General features: G+C 29.6%; 1 protein-coding gene across 5 annotated transcripts in view; it reads right to left on the bottom strand.

Annotated features, from left to right (window-relative positions):
- LOC117172726 (papilin) overlaps positions 1–17,783 on the bottom strand; it is a 303,999-nt gene that overhangs the window by 112,242 nt on the left and 173,974 nt on the right. For all 5 annotated transcript variants that reach the window (XM_033360885.1, XM_033360889.1, XM_033360887.1 and 2 more), the window contains exon 2: positions 15,281–15,341. In XM_033360885.1, the coding sequence (XP_033216776.1) occupies positions 15,281–15,341 (61 nt within the window). The remainder of the gene's footprint in view (positions 1–15,280; positions 15,342–17,783) is intronic.

Here is a 17,783-nt window from a genome sequence, read left to right as displayed (position 1 = left end):
CTAACATGGCGATCGGGCTGAAACTATAGCTACAAGCTATCTAAGGATGGTACTATAGAACGCCACCTCAAGGTAGGCCTAGTGGCGCCATCTCTTGGTCATCCCGGAAACTTATCAATCCACCCTCGTACCTACGCATTCGTCTTGTGCTCACTTTTGGCATTTTTTCCCACTTATTTTGTCACTTTTCCAAATAATAATGGAAATATTTTTGACGTTTGACACTTTACGTTGAAACTTGGGCGATTTAGAGTCAACCCACTTCAGTCCCTGAAACTGATGGAGCGCCATCTCTTGGCAAGCTTGACTGTTAAATCGGGGTCTAGACGGGGCCAAATTTAACAACCACAAAATTATGTGTCCGATCTGGTCCAAATCAGAAATAAGGCAAATATTTGGCCATTTCTGCACAGGTTGTGGTATTAACTAGAGCAAATGACCAAGTAGGAAAAGCGAAAAAATGTTCACTGGAAAAAGTCTCTGTTAAAATTGCGTTCCTTTGGAACATATTGTTATGTACATAAAATAGTATATTATGCACCTAGGGGGATATTATATTACCAAGGGCATATTATGCCCCTTGGCGCAACGATATTTGTTATAACAAATGGATGCTTTCAGACATTTCTCGAGATACATTAATGTTTTGAGCCCATACTTAGATTTCGAATAAGTGAAGCATGATTAACGGTAACTTTACGATAATTTATGATAACTTACCATAAATTGCCCTATATTCAATTGAAAAATGTCCGAAATTCCTGGAATTTATGAACATTTTCGGCCATTTATGGCAATTTCACAGTTAAATATTGCAACTTACCATAAATTAGCCAAAATTGAATTTTAAACATTTTTGTCAATTTCGGGAAATTTTCCGAAATTTTTTGGTAATTTACAGTAATTGGACCAATTCTATGTGGTAACTTTCCATAAACTGGCCTTTGACGTCATTGTTTACTCCACTGGGAGTAAAAAGTAGATCTTTAGCCTCGCTTCATAGGCGTTGAAAAGGGCTGAAATCATGCATGTGTCATAAAAAGATAATTTTTAATGGTTTATATAATTTTTGGACATTACAGTTTGTCTTTTTTGAGTATTTCCTTAATGTGCATACTGAAAGAAATATTATGCCAGTGGAAGTCAAACAAATACACATATTTTTGTACTTTTGTATTGTCTATGGACTTTAAAGCATTCACAAGATCATTGGCCTCAGTCTGAAAATATTTCTCGTTTTGTAACAAAGTTACTTTTCTACCAAGCTACGATGAGTGCAAAGTCATTGGTCACTGCCATCCAACATGATTGACTGCAAGATCAATATCAAGGACATTCGCGAGATCTCTCATCAGTTTCACGATTGATCGGTAAGCCATTCTCGCCTCGATTTTTCACAATCCATTTCTCACACTTTTCACATTCTGATCTTGTAATATTTTTTTTCTTTTTACACAAGGATGCATACATAGTCAGCAAAGTACGAAAGCTCTATATAAAGCTCGATCTTTTTGCAATCGACTATCGTGACCCGGTCAGGTTTCAAGTTCGAAATAAATAGTTCATTAGAATTAAGGCAGTTACACGTAGAAAAAATATATTTTTTTCAAACCAAAAATAAAATATTAATATGAAGAGCTGGAAAAGGGGTGGAAAGGGATGAGTTTCAAATCACGCACCGAAGTTGGGTGGGACTGACGTTATAATTAGACCATTTATAGTCTCCCTTGATATAAGATTTAAAAAATATATATCTGCTGGAAAGGGTGACAGGTATGTTTCAAATTAACCCTCTCCATTTTTAGTCCCCCTTGAAAAAAAAGCATAAAAACTTATCCCAAAAATAAAAGGAAAGTAAAAGGCGAAATGGAATTAGACGAAATCTGTAGAAAGCGAGAAGGTAATAGTTTTTATAGTCTTGCTGTAGCTCCTCATCTTGATCTTTCATTATGGTGTAGAAAAAAAACGATATTTAAAAATAATCACAACTGAAAAATAGAATATTTGGAAAAACCACAATTCTACAGACAATTGCCTTACCCCATTAAAGTTAAGTGACACAATTCAGGATTTGTTATCAACTATTAAATATTGCTAAATATTGATTCGCGTGCAGAAATGACCCAACTTATTCTTAAGTTCCTATCTGGGCCCGATCGGATTTTCTACATGTGGCCGCAAGGGGACAGATGGGGTGGCTCCCGTCGGAACCACGTAGGGTCGGGTTAGGTTAGACAAGATTATGTTAAGTTTTCTGTTGTCGTGATATTTTTTTGTTTATATCGAACTTAAAATGCCAAAACCAAAAAGTACATTGCAAGTTTGGAAGCACAGAATTGTTAGTGAGATTTCTTACATCCGCAATGAAGACGAGGACAAACTTTCGAAAAGCGCTTACCTCCAAATAATTCGAAACTTTGTATACCTATGTATTTTGACACACTTATTACGAATATGATAGTGCAATTACCCGCAAATTCGATTTCCAAGGTCAAAGTTCCAAAAATCTATAAAAATATGTTTTTCCGTTTGTTTCAGTGAATAATAAAAATTGACAAAAAAGTTTTAAATAAAATACGTTTACGGGGTTTTCGAGAATATATACGCCAAATATGAAGAATCACAGCAATAATGCAAAATGTTTAGCAGTTCGACTTAAATTGTATGAAAAAATTATAACAACAATATGTATTTTTAAAAGATATATTAATTTTTACCTGTTTTTGGAATATATTAAAAATATTCTTTATATATTTATATTGTCAAGGTCGAATGTCATACATTGCGAAATTAGTCACTTTTGAGATTAGGGACGTCCGACTTCATTTGTTCCTCTTAAACTGCACGAAAATCATTTCCATTCCTATAGTTGTACGTCAACTTGCTATGCATGCACATTACTTAACAACATTACTTTATACAAAATATATGAATTTTTGGATTAGTAAAATTCTATATTAAATGGTATTTAATATTTTCTTGAACCTAACCTCGTTTTTAAAATCTCATTCCACGTGCCCGATGTGCGTTAGTCAAACAAAAGACATTCCAAAAGAATATTAAAAGATTCAAAAATATTTATAATTGAAATTCATTTATGAATGTGTGTGTAATAGCTCCAGCTGTGAAAATTGCTGTTTAAAGCATAATAGTTTTCTACGAAATACAAATTCTTAACGATAAATTCAAGGAATACAAACAGTTCATTAATGCAGAATATCAAAAAATCGAAGTTTTGTAAAACACAAAGTCTGCAAAAAATATTATTAAAAAAACTTTCTAAATTTTACTATTTATAGAAATAAAAAATTAAAGGGTCCAGATCGGGCCCCCATTTTGGATGTACAGATCTGGGTCCTATCGGGTAGGGCGTTTCATTTACGGTCTGCCGCTAGACAGATTACCCTATCGGGGCCACATTTTTTCAGATCGGGGCCCGACCGGCGCTCCACCAAAATTTCTGCACGGGTTGGTATATTTTATATATTATAATTGTTTAGGAAAATATCAAATACCACCAAAGCTTTTTCATGTGAAAAGATTTTTGTTTCAATTCAATCAAATAGATATTTCTTCAAGATTTTAAGCTGATAATTCATTTAATGATTATGATGAAAACATAAATAAGTTATTTAATAAATACGCAACTGCAACATATTTTATTGTTGACATGATGTCTGTTAGATGAAATTTTAATACTATCTTTTATGAAGACTCAATAAAATATGCAATTTTTTTCGTGAACAATGTTTAGTCGAGTAGTTCATTTATAATATTTGTTATTATTAATAACAATTGTTGATTTTTTCTTAATTTATTTGTGACAATAAATTATGCCATTAAGCCATTTCCCTTCCATGGTACGGGTGACTTACATCTGATTTTGAAAAATTTGGATTGTACCTTTATTTGTGTTCGAGTCTCAAAAATGTTATGACTTAAAACTACATTAAACTTGAAGTAAATAATTTTGAATATCAGCATTTAGGAGTGCACATGTAAATATCAAAAATCATAATTTCGAGAACCTAGATGCACAGGGTGTTATCCTCGATTTTTTCAACTTTTTTTATCAAGGGTTTTCAAAATTTGGTAGTTCGTACATGTAAATGTTTACTGATAATGAGAAGCAATTTGAAATTTTTTGAACTGTTTCTGACATTAATGATAAAAACATTGATATAAGATTTAACTTTAGGAATTCTAAAACTTTAGAGTAATAAATTATTGAATTTTCAGATAGAAATTTGTGATTTGAAAGTATAGCAAAAGAAAATTAAGCCTCTGTAAAACAAGTATGAACTTGCACTCTTCTTCAATCGTCTTATAAGAAAAATAAATATAAATTTTAGCAACTTTGCTATATATTAACTTTGTATGATTTTGACTTTGGAAGCCGTCGCAAATATTGTACTGATTATAATAATTTTTTACTTGCATGATTGTAATCTGGAAAAGGTAGCACTAGACAGCACCTTGCGGTTCTATACATTTTTTTTGTGTTTAATTTATTTGAGGAAATTCGCCTATTTATAAAATGTATTTTATACTAAGATTAAAATTACAGTAAGAGATTGTATTAAACTAACCTTTTGTTTTTATCAACTCATTTTAGTGAAAAATATGAGATAGCACCATATGACAGCCATATGATTGTACCACACTTTTTACCTTAATTTTTACCTTAACACTATAACCAAAAATTGCAAAAATCAACATGTTTAAATTGATGAACATTTTATAAATAAGCAATTGCTTTTCACCTTGATCAATCATTTTAGTTATCATTTTTGGTAATCAATGGAATAAACATTGTATAGAAGTAGCACTTCAAGGGACGAGAAAGCTTTTTTATTTAAATATTGGAACATTTATATACGTTTCATGTATATAATATGCTTTTATTAAAAAATGTGTAGGTTATGTAATTTTATTTGGACAGTGCTTGTTGTGCAAACAAAATTAGTTTTCTTTTTATACAAATAGCGCACATGGGCAAAACTAATTCATTTATATTGCCGGTGACGATGAATCACGAAACGTGGAGAATAGCTTAATATTTAGGTTAGCAAAGGCGTTTCTTTGCTTAAGCTTTTAATATGTCAAGAAATTACTTGACCGGGACAAAATATATATATTTTTTTGTAATAAAAAACAATTTTTGTTTCATAAAATTAAGTAAAATCTTCATTTAGTACCTTCTCGTTCGAGAAATATCTATCATGATTATAGGGAGTTTCAAAAGCATATTTGCTCCAGGAATCGTGATCGGTCACGAAGATTCGGGCGACTCTGTTAAAAGTTTATTTCCATATTTCATTACAAATAATAGTTTAATTAATTTTAAAAAGGCGTCAAATGAAACTGGAGAACTCACTTGTTACGATAACGTAAACAGAACATTACCTCCAAATACACATGATTTTTTTAGTCACTCCAATTTATTAAATTTCGCCACTGTGTTTATAATTTCTGTTGTCGATTTATTTTTTAGACCACTTTATTTCTTATTTTAAAAGAAAATTAATTTTTATTATGATTAATGATTATAATGCCAGGCGTACTTAATCTCGGAGGTCTCAATTAATATAAAACTAATACTACATCTTTTATTTCATTTAAGTATAGTTAAAATACAAAAATGCACTTGAAATACACCTCCCAATCGCTAAAAACTGAATTTGAGAAAACTAAACCTTTTTCACGAAGACTGGGACAACGACTCACGATTAAAAGTGCATGGCAGATTTGGAAATCACGACAACTGGGACATCGGTGCTTTTTGACTTTTAATGTTTTATAAATAAGAAGTAATAATAAATATAAAGTTGTCCCAATTTTTATAATATTCTAGGATGCTTAACAGAGTGGTCCAAAAATACATGCCAAAATTTTTTTCATGCTAGAGAACGACCCCTCCCATTTTATTCCAAATCCGAAAAAAGAAATTCTGTAATTTTTTTATTTGTTTTATTTTTTATTTTAACAGGTGCTGGTTTTGACTTGAAGTTTCCCATGTAAAATGCATGGGGGATAATCGCTCTTTTGAGTTTTCAGAATAATTTTTTAGGGTTTGAAAAAATGTGACGGGAAAGTATGGGGACCTGTAGATAATTATCAAACGAACAATTTTATGTATTAGACATATGGGTTTGACGCCCACAACACACCCCCACGAGTACCTGAAAACTACCCTTAATACCAAAAATGTCAAATCTTCATGAAATGGACATTTTTAACGCTGTATTCTCGTTTTTTTTACTTAAAATGATTAATATTGGTCTAGTGGAATATTTATTACTATTTGTTAATTAATTTTTAATTATATAAACCAATGGAATTTGTTTAAATAATTTTTTGTCTTCAAAAATTCATTTCCCCCCTAAAAATTATTACTATTAGTGTAGTGGGATATTTATTAGCATTGGTTCAATTATTTTTGAAACAAATGTAATTTGTTTCAATTTTTTTTTTTCAAAATTCGTTTTCCCCTCCAAAAATTATTACTATTAGTTTAGTAGGATATTTATTAATATTAGTTCATTAATTTTCAATTTTTTTAACAAATGGAATTCGTTTAAATAATTTTTTTTTTATTAAAAAGTATTATTAATTATTTCGTGTAATATTTATCAAAATTGTGTGATAACTTTTTAATTATTTAAACAAATCCCATCTGTGTAAAAAATGTTTTTCTTTTCAAAAAAATTCGTTGAACTGGCAGTTTATTTTCATTTGGTGACATGAATTTATTTCCAATATTTTTCAATTGTTAAAACAATAAAGTATTAATTATTTTTAACTAAGAATAATTTTTTGTTCATACAAGTAGAAAATATTTTAAAATAAATCTATGTCATTAACGAAAGCAAAATGCCAGTTTGACAAATTTTTACTAAAAAAAACTTTTTTAACAAATGGAAGTTGTTTACATAAATGAAAAATAATGAACCAATATTGATCAATATTCTGCTAGACCCACAGTAATAATTTCTATTTAACAAAATTCGAAACGAAATTATTTAATCAAATTCCATTTGTTTCAATAATTGACAATTAATTAACTAATGTTAATAAATACTCCACTAGATCAATAGTAATAATTTTTAGGGAAAAAACGAATTTTCAAACAAACAAAATTATTTAAATTAATTCCATTTATTCAAACAATTAAAAGTGAATTAACCAATGTTATTAAATATTCCACTAGACTAATAGTAATAATTTTAAGAATTTTTTTTAATTCATATAAATTCCATTCGTTTAAATAAATAAACATTAATTAACTGATGATAATCAATATTACGCTAGACCAATATAAATAATTCTAAGTAAGAAAATACCAGAATATAGTGCTCAAAAGATCAATTTCATAAAGAATTGACATTTTTTGTTTTAAGGATAGTTTTAAAGTACTCGTGAGGGTGTGTTAGGGGTTTTTTGGCACCAGTGAAAATCCCAATTTTTTAAAATTAGGGAATTAATTTTTTTCTATTTGGAATTAAATGGAGGGGGGGGGGTCGTTGCCCCCTAGCATGAAAAAAAATTTGCCATTCATTTTTGGACCACCCTATTGTTCATGTACTATATGTTTGCAGCCTTGCTCCTAAATTTCTCGACTTTAGTTGCAGCATTCTATTAGCTGTGAAATTGATAGAGTAACCAATGTCTTCCTTTCACTATATTCCTCTCTAGTATTGATGAGAATTGTATAATGCTTTTATCAAACGACGCAAAACGATCTACATATTCATGCTAACATAAAAACTCAAAACTGGAAAAAACGAAGAGCTCTCTGCAGTGAAGCCACCGCTTTCTGAAAAAATGATTCTCTCGAAAAATATAGAGGCTCCAGAGGATTACAAAAAAATGACCCAGTGATTGAGATAAATTCCATTGCAGATAATAAAGATTAATGAAAAGAATTAAATTTCACCGCTGGAGGTCCAAACAGTCACGCAATCGAGAATCAGGGCAACATGGTAACAATGTGATAATTACAATGAAGGTTCGCTGTACGTCTGATTCATTTACCCCTCTTGTTTCAAAGCTGTTCTCCAAAACATTCAATTAACCGTTGGCCACGAGATCTTACGTACATTCCATGTAGGACAAATCACGTGATCCGCGCACGAGCGACTCTTGATTACACCCATTTTACTCATGCTGAAACAAAGATAATAAAAAAAGAGAAAAAGAAGGATGAAAATGGAAGGGATTGAATCCAGGTATAAGGAGAAGCGAAATACTATCTCACTGAAGGTGGTTGGAAGCATAAAAAAATGAAAGAAGAGTTGTGGAAAGTAGTTTGGATCCAAAGGATGAGGAAAAGAGCTAGTAATGACATAAGTGGTGCTCAAAATGTTGAAAATGAATTGGGAAAAAAAGTAATATTACAGAATGTAATAGGCAATTTGAAAATGTTATTATGCAGAAGATAAATTGAAAAACTAGTGTCCATAAAAAAAGCGAGAAAGAAGTGAATATACATCTTGCATTTTTCGAATTAAGGAATAAGTTTTTATTTGAATTGTATATTAATTTCTCTTAGTTTGAAAATCTACGGAAGTTTCAGTGACGGGTAATGAAAACTTTAGTCTTTTAGTTATACTATGGGTAAGTACATAAATTGAGTAAAGTGTTTTGGGAAGCGGGGTAGGTCAACGATTTTTTAATTCTGTCTTACATTGGCAGGGGGGGGGGGAGGCAAAATTTGGTGGAAAATTAAACCATTTAGTCGACATTTGAACTGCTTTTTTAAACATTTTGTTTAATTGAAGATTCATCATTTTCGTTAAAAACTAATATCCTTGATCCAAAATTAAATTATTTTGCTCAATTTCTTTTTGTTCAGAATTAATTTTTTTAAATCTAATTTGAATGCCATTTTGCTTAAAAATGTATATCATTTAGTTGAAAAGTCCTATTTTCTGGTAGAAAAGTAGACCATTTCGTTGAGAATTTATGTAGTTTGTTGAGAATTCGTCTGATTTTATCGAAACTTAATCTTTTTGGTTAGAAATAAAACTTTTTGGTTCGAAAATAATCTTTTTAGTTGAGGAGTCAACCGTTTTGTTGAAAATTTATTTATATTAAATTAAACTTCATGTATTCTGTTGAAAACTCGTGTTTTTTAGTTGATCTTATTTGACCTTATTTAATTAAAATATAATTAATTACACTTTTTCTCCAGAATTTCTATTTTTCTTTAAAAATTCATCTACCTGGATGAAAGGTGAACTACTTTGTTAATAATTTTGTTTTTGAAGATTCATCATGTTAGTTAAAAATCAATCTTTATAGTGGAAAATTTAACCAGTTTCTTAAAACTGAAAATGTAACTATTAAATTATTGGTTAGAATATTATATCTTGAACTGAAAACTGATGTTTTCCACTTGAAAATAAAACTATGTTGTAGAAAATTCATGTATATCATTAAAGTATACCTTTTTTTGTATAAACATTATTGCAACTTTTTGATTAAGAATTAATATTTTTTGTAAAAGTTCCACTATTTATTTTTAAATTAAATACTTAATAGGAAGTTAAATCTTTTGTGAAAAATTCATAATGATAATTTATAAAGTCAACTTTTTGTGAAAAATTCAATTATTTTCTTAAAAATTTGTCTTTTTAAGCAGAAAATTATCTTTCATTTGGAAAAATCAACATTTTCGTTTTGGATGCAACTATTTTGTTGAAAATTCGTGCTTTTTAGTTGAATTAAACCAGTTAAAATTAGTTTGTTTCTTGTTGTTGAAAATTATTTTTTTAAACACCAAAATGTAACTATTCCATTTTTGGTTGAAAAGTTTTTTGTTTTAAAAATTCAACTGGTTAGTTCAAAATTAAACTATTTTAGTAGAAAATTAAATTATTTGCTGTTGGTTGGAAAATGCGACTGATTCGAATAATATTTATGTATTTTTTTGAAAAATTGCCTTTTTGCATAGAAAATTTATCTTCGATTTTTAAAATTGATTTTATTGGCTGTGGATACAACTATTTTGTTAGTAATTAGTTTCATTATATTTATTTTAACTGGTAGAAAATTGTACTATTTTGTTAGAAATTAAATTATTTATTTAAGAAATTAACTACTTGGTAGAAAATTTAATTTTGCTTCAAAATGCGTACAGTATCGTTTCAAAAATCCTACTTCTCTAAGGAAAATCCATGTATCTTGTTTAAAAATTCTTCTTTTTGAGCAGAAAATTAATCTTTTTTTTTTTTTAAATCATCATTTTGGTTGAAAGTTTAACTATTTTGTTACAAATCCGTCTTTTTCATTGAACTCAACCAGTTGGAAATTATTAACATTTTTTTTTTTAGATTTAATTTTGGTGAATATTTATCTTTGTAGGTATAAAATTCAACTATATTAATGAATCATCATTTTTAGTCGAAAATTTAACTGTTTTGTTGAAAATTTGTCCTTGTGGATCAAAACTTCATACATTTATACATGAGATACAAAATATTAAATCTTTCGTTGAGAATTCATCTTTTTTGTTTTAGAACTAAACTATGCTTGCCTGAAAATTAAACTAATTTGTTAAAAATTCAATTATTACGTTGAAAGTTCAACTGTTGTTTTAAAGATATGAAGTCCCTGTGAAGAAAATGGGTTTGTGGGTGGGGGGGGGGGGGCCGTAAGTATAAATATATCTCAAAATTAGTAACGTAGTTTATAGATGCTTCCTTATCTGAAATATAAAAAATTTCCAATTCCTATAAAATTTCCAAATATTAGCATGGATATGAACCATCGAATGTTGTAGAAGTCGGTAAATGACGGTAGCAGGAATCTTGAAATAGAAGCAGTGTACTTGTGAACACGGAAAATGATTAGATATACTTTTTTCTACTCAGAATAAAAAAAATGTACATTATTTTGAAAGAAAATGTTGTTTACTTCTCGAAAGATGTACTTATTATTGGAAAAACTATGTTTCTTGACGCTAATATTTTCGGATTTAACATTTACCTATCTGTACTTTCTTTGCATGGCAGCTTGCCTTTTACTACGTGGGTTCTCGTATCGCTTCGCGACGAGATTATTATGGGATGAAAAACGGTGACTTACAGTCAGGCTTTTTTGCCCTCATCAACGATCTTCTATCCAGAGAGCCATAGCTAATCCGAGTTAAGTGGTCGTTACGGATAAAGGAAGGAGAAAATGGAAAGATGTCAAGAAATTCTCTCAAATTTTTGCACAGCTCTTTACTATTATTACTGTCAAACTTCAAAAAAATGTACATGTTTCCTCGGCTAAGAACCCTTTAAAAAATGTACAGAGTAATAAATTGAAGAGCAACTCCTCGGAAGCATTAAATACCCTTTCAGATAAGATATTCACTTTATAAAGTTCTTAGTATTCATAATACTAATCGTAAAGGAAATTCCGTGTCACTTAGGGGTCTCCATAAATTACGTTGCCAATTTTGGGCATTATCTTACCCACTTCCGCCACTATTTAAAAACCGTAATTTTAACACCCTTCCCCAGACTACCCTAAGAAATAAAAAATAGTTTAAACTGTTAGGAAATTAGACTACGCAGCCCAAACTGATCTTAAAACAAAGAAAAGAGGGCGATTCTTCATGAAAATTGGGGAATGAATTCAATCAAATTAAAATAATGTAGATGCTATATTAAATGAAATATAAAAATTTTGAAATTTACAAGATTTCAATTCGAAATAAATTGAATTTTCAAAAAACCAGTTGAATTTTCAACCACACAAAATTTTCTACAACAAGAGATGAATTTTCAAGATGAGCAAACGAGTTTTCAAAATAAAAAATAAATTAAAAAACAAATAATTACATTAATAACAAATTAGTTGAAACTTCAAGCAAAAGGGACTAATTTACAACAAAATAGTTGACATTTTTAAGCCATCAGACGCATTTTTTCAAATACAGTTAAATTTTAAAAAAGTCAATTTTCAACCGAGAACGATGATTCTTTTTAACATAAAAGATCAATTTTCAACTCTATAAGGATGAATTTCTAACAAAACAATTGAATTGCCGAACAAAAAATACGATTATAATAAAAATAATTTTGAACAAAATACATGAATTTTCTATTAAATACTTGGATTTTCAATAAAAAAAATCAGTTTTAAATAAAAAATTGAAAAGCTACATTTTCAGCCCAAATTTATATCTTAAAACAAAAACGAATTGTTAATCAAATGGATCAATTTTTGTCCAAAAATCGAATCGTTAAAAATTTAGTTTAAAAAATTCAGATAAAAATGAGGAATTTTGAACCAGTTTAATTCAACGAAAAAAACAACGAATTTTCACCAAAATAGTTTCATACTTGGCCAAAAAGATAAATGTTCAACCAATAAGCTCAATTTTCTACTCAGAAAGATGAATTTTTAACAAAATACATGAATTTTCTTCCACATAGTTCAATTTTCAACTCATAGAAGATAAACTTTCAACCACGAAAAAAAATCTTTTAACAACATAATTAAATTTTTAACCAACCATGTGAATCTTAAAAAGAAAATAAATTTGTAACAAAATAGTTCAACTATTCAATCAAATAGTGGAATTTTTAACTGAAAATTTGAATTTTCTAATAAATTATTGAATTTCCAACCAAATAGTAGTCTTTTCAGTAAAAAAATATAACTTCTTAACCAAATCTAGAAAAGTTTATTTTATGGCTTAAAAAATGATTTTAAGACAACAAAAAATAAATCGTCAATCAAAGTGATAAATTTTAAACCAAAAATGCAATCGTTCAATTTTCAGTTAAAAAGATTAATTGAAAAAATCAACTAATTTTCAACACGTTTAATCCAACCAAAAAGACGATTTTTCTACAAAATAGTTTAATCCTCAGCCAAAACGATAAATTTTCAACGAGCAGGATTAATTCTCTCCCAAAAATACTAATTTCCAATAAAATACATGAATTTTCTACCAAATAGTTAAATTTGTAACAAAATCACTTCAACTTTCTGCCAGGTAGTTGAACTTTCAACACAAAATGTAAATTTTTAATAAAAAATTTATTTTAATACCAAATATTTTCATTTTATACTAAATTGTTACATTTCCAACCCGAAAATATAAATTTGCAACAAAAAACTTAATTTAAATCTAAATAGTTGAATCTTCAACTATGTAAATTGATACATTTTCAACCAAAAAGAAAAATTTTCAATTAAAAGTCAAATTTTTAACCAAAAGAGATTAATTTCAAACCCAAGAATTACATTTTTAACCGGAAAAGATGAGTTCTCAACATAGACGAATAATTTTTTACTTTTTGTCCAAAGAGGTGAAACTTAAAAATAAAATAAATTTATAACAAAGCAGTTTAACTACCAACCAAGTAGTTGAATTTTCAACAAAAAATGTAATTTGATACCAAATGAATAAGAAATTATACATTTGTTAACCAAAGAATATTTCATTAAAAAAAATTAATTCTCAAGAAAAAAAAAACAAATTTTTAACAAACAGTCTGATTTTCTATCAGAGCAATGAATTTTTAACTAAAATGATGAATCTTTAAAAAAATATGATTCAACAAAAGTAGTTGCATTTTTAACTGAAATAATCAAATTTTCAATTAAATATGATAGTAGATTTTTTAACCAAATACAACCTTTGCACGGCCCTCTTTCAAAAAATTCACAAATTATAAAAAATGTATCTCTGAACTCTTTGTTTCTTTATTGAAAGTATATTTCTAATGATTTGTGAGTAGTTCTAAGTCAAACTTGAAATCATGAAGAGACTAAAATAGAATTTAAAAAATGAATGAACTTTTTAAACGTTTTTTCCTGTTCAGTTTTTTTAGCATAACGTTTGAAAGGAAATTCAAACAAAATTATGCGAAAATACAATTCTAATATACTAACTTTCTATTCTGTAGGTTCTTTTTGTAATATAACATTGAAGAAATTGACAGCTATGTTCAACTATTTTGACAGCTTTCGCACAAAAATAGATGAAATTCGAGATATTCCTATTTTTCCTTTTACATTTTCTTCTCTTGGAACAGGAAAAATGTGGTTATTCAAAACGTATATTTTATATTTTTGTTACGGAATATTTAAACATCAAAAAAATACCCATAGTATCTTATGTGTTTTAGGTAGGTGATAACGGGTCCGGCTTATGTTTCTTCAATCTCCATGATATTTTATATGAAGTTAGAACTTCGAGTGTTCGAAACCTGTGCCCTATTAAATTTTATTTTATTCTTTCACGCAATGAATTTTACATTTTCATGTGTAAAATTATCGACTGAATTGAATTAATATATTCAATTGTAAAATTCATCGCTAGGTGGATTATTACAATTTTTTATAAAGTTACTCTGATACACGAGGATCCTTTTATTTACATCCATCAGAAATGTCAAATTCAATAGATTTTTTTACAGTGCAGCCATACTGGCTCTATTTCGACTCTCAACGCAGGAAGCGAGGCTGAAAGTCATAAGTATTTTAATTAACCATATATTTTTCCAGATTATTTTTCGTAACTACTCATATTAACTAATTTTTTCGACTTTTCCTTCTATATCCAGACACCGATAAGCGACCTCATACCTTGGGGTATTTTCAACCAAAGATACCTATTACCGACATTCACTGATATATGGAGCATTCAGGGTTCATGTATACGCTAAATTGGATGTCGCTAAACGTCATGAATAAAAATATTCTCGAAAAAGGTCTCAAAATGTAATTTCAACTTAATAAATATCGTTTGAAATGAAAAATGTGGAAGGTGTCGATAAAGAGCTGCTATCAGAGAGTATAAGGAATGATTCGATATTGCAAGACGTTCTGATTGTAGCTGTGGAAAGGCAAATTGGATACGGCGATGGTGTGTGGCTGGGACGGGAGCGTTGAAACCTGAACCATCTCCAAAGCGCGAAGGCAATAAAAGTAGGAGGAATGCCGCCGAGGCTCGCTTCATCCAAGCCCTTGTCGTACTGCCTCCACCTTCAAGGTCGTATAGAATCCACCTTCGAGACCTTCGAGACCTTCGCGATCATGAACCTAATCCCACCGTCCTTTAACTCCTCACATATCACGATTCTAGCTAGTTGGGTGCTATTAGTTTTCATATTGTTCTGTTTCAGATAATAAAGATGAAAGCGGCTTCACTAGGGTGGTTTGGTTTCCTGTAAATTTCCACTCTCCCGACTAAATTTTCAAGCGAATTCGAGTACTTTTTATAAAACTTCGGCTATAATAATCTATATTGAATTACTAGATAAAAAATACTTACAGGTGTGGATGTGACATCAGAAACGTGCGCCGCAGCTATAAATAGGAGAAGCACCAACGACCTAAAACAAAAAATAAATTTTTCATTCGAATTTCATTAATTCCTTTACTTAATATGACGAATCGAAAATTATATGCAGTATCTTTTATTTCATTTCCCAAATTTTGAAGGTCGGGAATTGATGCTAAAGAAAGTATTCGTGAAGTAGGAGTCATGTAAGTATTACGTGACCTTCAGGAAAATTACCAAAACAAACTGTATTTTAAGGTCAAAAACCTTTTATCAATTCAATATTGACCCAGGCTGAGGAAATCGTATCAATCATGTTACTTATGGCAAGACAAGTTTTGCTTTAAAGTGGTTTCACGACTCCTTACGTCAGACAGGACTGACAGTTATCTGATACAATGCCAGGGCCGGTTAAAATATTTAGTTCGTGTTATTTCAAAATAACATTTTACAAAAGACGTTAACAATTCTACAAATAATATGCAAAAATGTCTGAAATATAGAATTTAGTTATTATTTTTTAAGTAATCAATATCAAACCATCAATACCCAAGCAATAATCAATTATCAAATAATCAATCATCAAATAAAAGCTTCGGCTGTCTCAAAAAATTAGTTCGCAGAATCTACTATAAATTATAGAAAAAGAATCTGGGTTGGATGAATATACAGCTTTCCTTCGATTTAACCAAATTGTATATTTAAACTAATAAATTACTCAAATGGTTCATTTAACTAGTGGATTTAAACTTCTTCTTCATACGACACAATATTTGTTTAATTTCACTTTAATTATATTTTGAGTTCAGTTTTTTTTTAATCTGACCAAAATAGAGTTACATTTTCAAAAAAATATTATAAATGAAAAAGAATTTTGATAAATATCATTCGAATTGTCCCGGCTCTGGAAGTACATTTCACGGACTCAGCTCGTATTTTATTTCCACCTGACGAAAGGGAATCTTGGGACGCTTGACAGAGTGGATCTTGTTTTCTTCTTAAGGAAAACGAGGTAAATGGTCACCGGGTCAAACATACCTTGCGAACGTGGAATCAGATAATAGATTTTAGCTCGGATTTTAGTTTAATATTCAGAAAGTGTAAGAGGTTGCTCAAGAACCTTAAATTTTTAGAATTCTTTCAACATTTTCAGTTCTTTATTCACCATAGCATTCTTGGAGGATTTTAGTTCCAGATATTACGAGGTTTGTGGTTTTAAATCCAAATATTAAATATATTAAGATAATTTCACAATTAAACTCTGTTTTTTTTTAAATTATTCGTAATCGCAGAATATCAGATTGAAATACTTGATAGGTGGAAACTTTTCGGTTAGAAGGATTATTAATTAAACAATTTTGGATGGAATGCCTCCAGAATAAATTTAAAACAATGAAAAATTAATACACTCATTTTTCAACTTTAAGCCTTCAAAATTATTTGATTTTAGAAACAGGCATTTAAAATAGAATTATTCTTTATTTGGAAAAGTTTGAAAATGTTAAACATTACAAGCTCAACTTGAAAAAGAAAACAATTTCAAATTGAAATGCTTTAAATTGTGCACATTCAAACATTGGAATCATAAACAGCAAATTTTATTTTCTACTATTTAAACAACAATTAATTTTCGATTTAGGTTGTAATATCTTCAAATTGTCCGATTGATTAAATGAAGTTCGGATTCGTTTAATTTTTAATGCTGTGCAGTAGAACTTTTTCCATTTCAAAGGTTTTCAATAGATTTTTTCAATTATAAGAGCTTCTGATTCAAAATGCCGGGGAAATTCTTGCTAGTATTTAATAATAATAATAATAATAAATAAAATAGTAATAATATATATTATTTTAATTATATTAATAATATAAATAAATTAAATAGTAATAATAATAATAATAATAATAATAATAATAGGCTCAGTTGGTTAGACACTTGGACTTCACCTCAGAGGTCCGGGGTTCGATCCCTGAGACGGTAGCTCTGGAAATTTTTCAATGTACCTTTAGCGAGGTTCTGGTGGTTCGGAACCCACCTTAAGCTGTAGGTCCCCCCATCGTGTACTTGACTGCAACCCAGTCCGTCAATGATGGGGTAAAAACCAGGCTTTGTCCAATATGTCTGGGCAGACTGCTCTCATCAGACCACTTGATTGCATTATAAAAATGCGTCCGTGACTGATGATATATACCGGGAGAGCCCCGTGCAAAATGATCAAATAAAAATCCAACTCTAACTAAAAATGCCTTCCACATATTGGGCAAGTATAAGCCTGTGACAACATTTCGCCACAGAAATGTTTAAAAAATAATAATAAATGGGCCCTACCGAAGATGCTCCGCGTTGATGTCGCGGTAGGGCTTGAGCTCTCCTCTCATGTCTTTGACGGCAATGTTGGTGGTAGCATTGCTACTGACAGGGTTTCCGGTGCCAAATAGGCTGATAACGAAAAGGAGAGGGACTAAGTAGAACACCAAACCCCATAAATGAAAAATG

The sequence above is a fragment of the Belonocnema kinseyi genome, chromosome 5 (genome assembly GCF_010883055.1).
Source record: "Belonocnema kinseyi isolate 2016_QV_RU_SX_M_011 chromosome 5, B_treatae_v1, whole genome shotgun sequence".
Lineage (NCBI taxonomy): Eukaryota > Metazoa > Arthropoda > Insecta > Hymenoptera > Cynipidae > Belonocnema > Belonocnema kinseyi.
The sequence above is the reverse complement of the archived record's forward strand: the minus strand, read 5'-3'. Positions and strand labels throughout refer to the sequence as shown.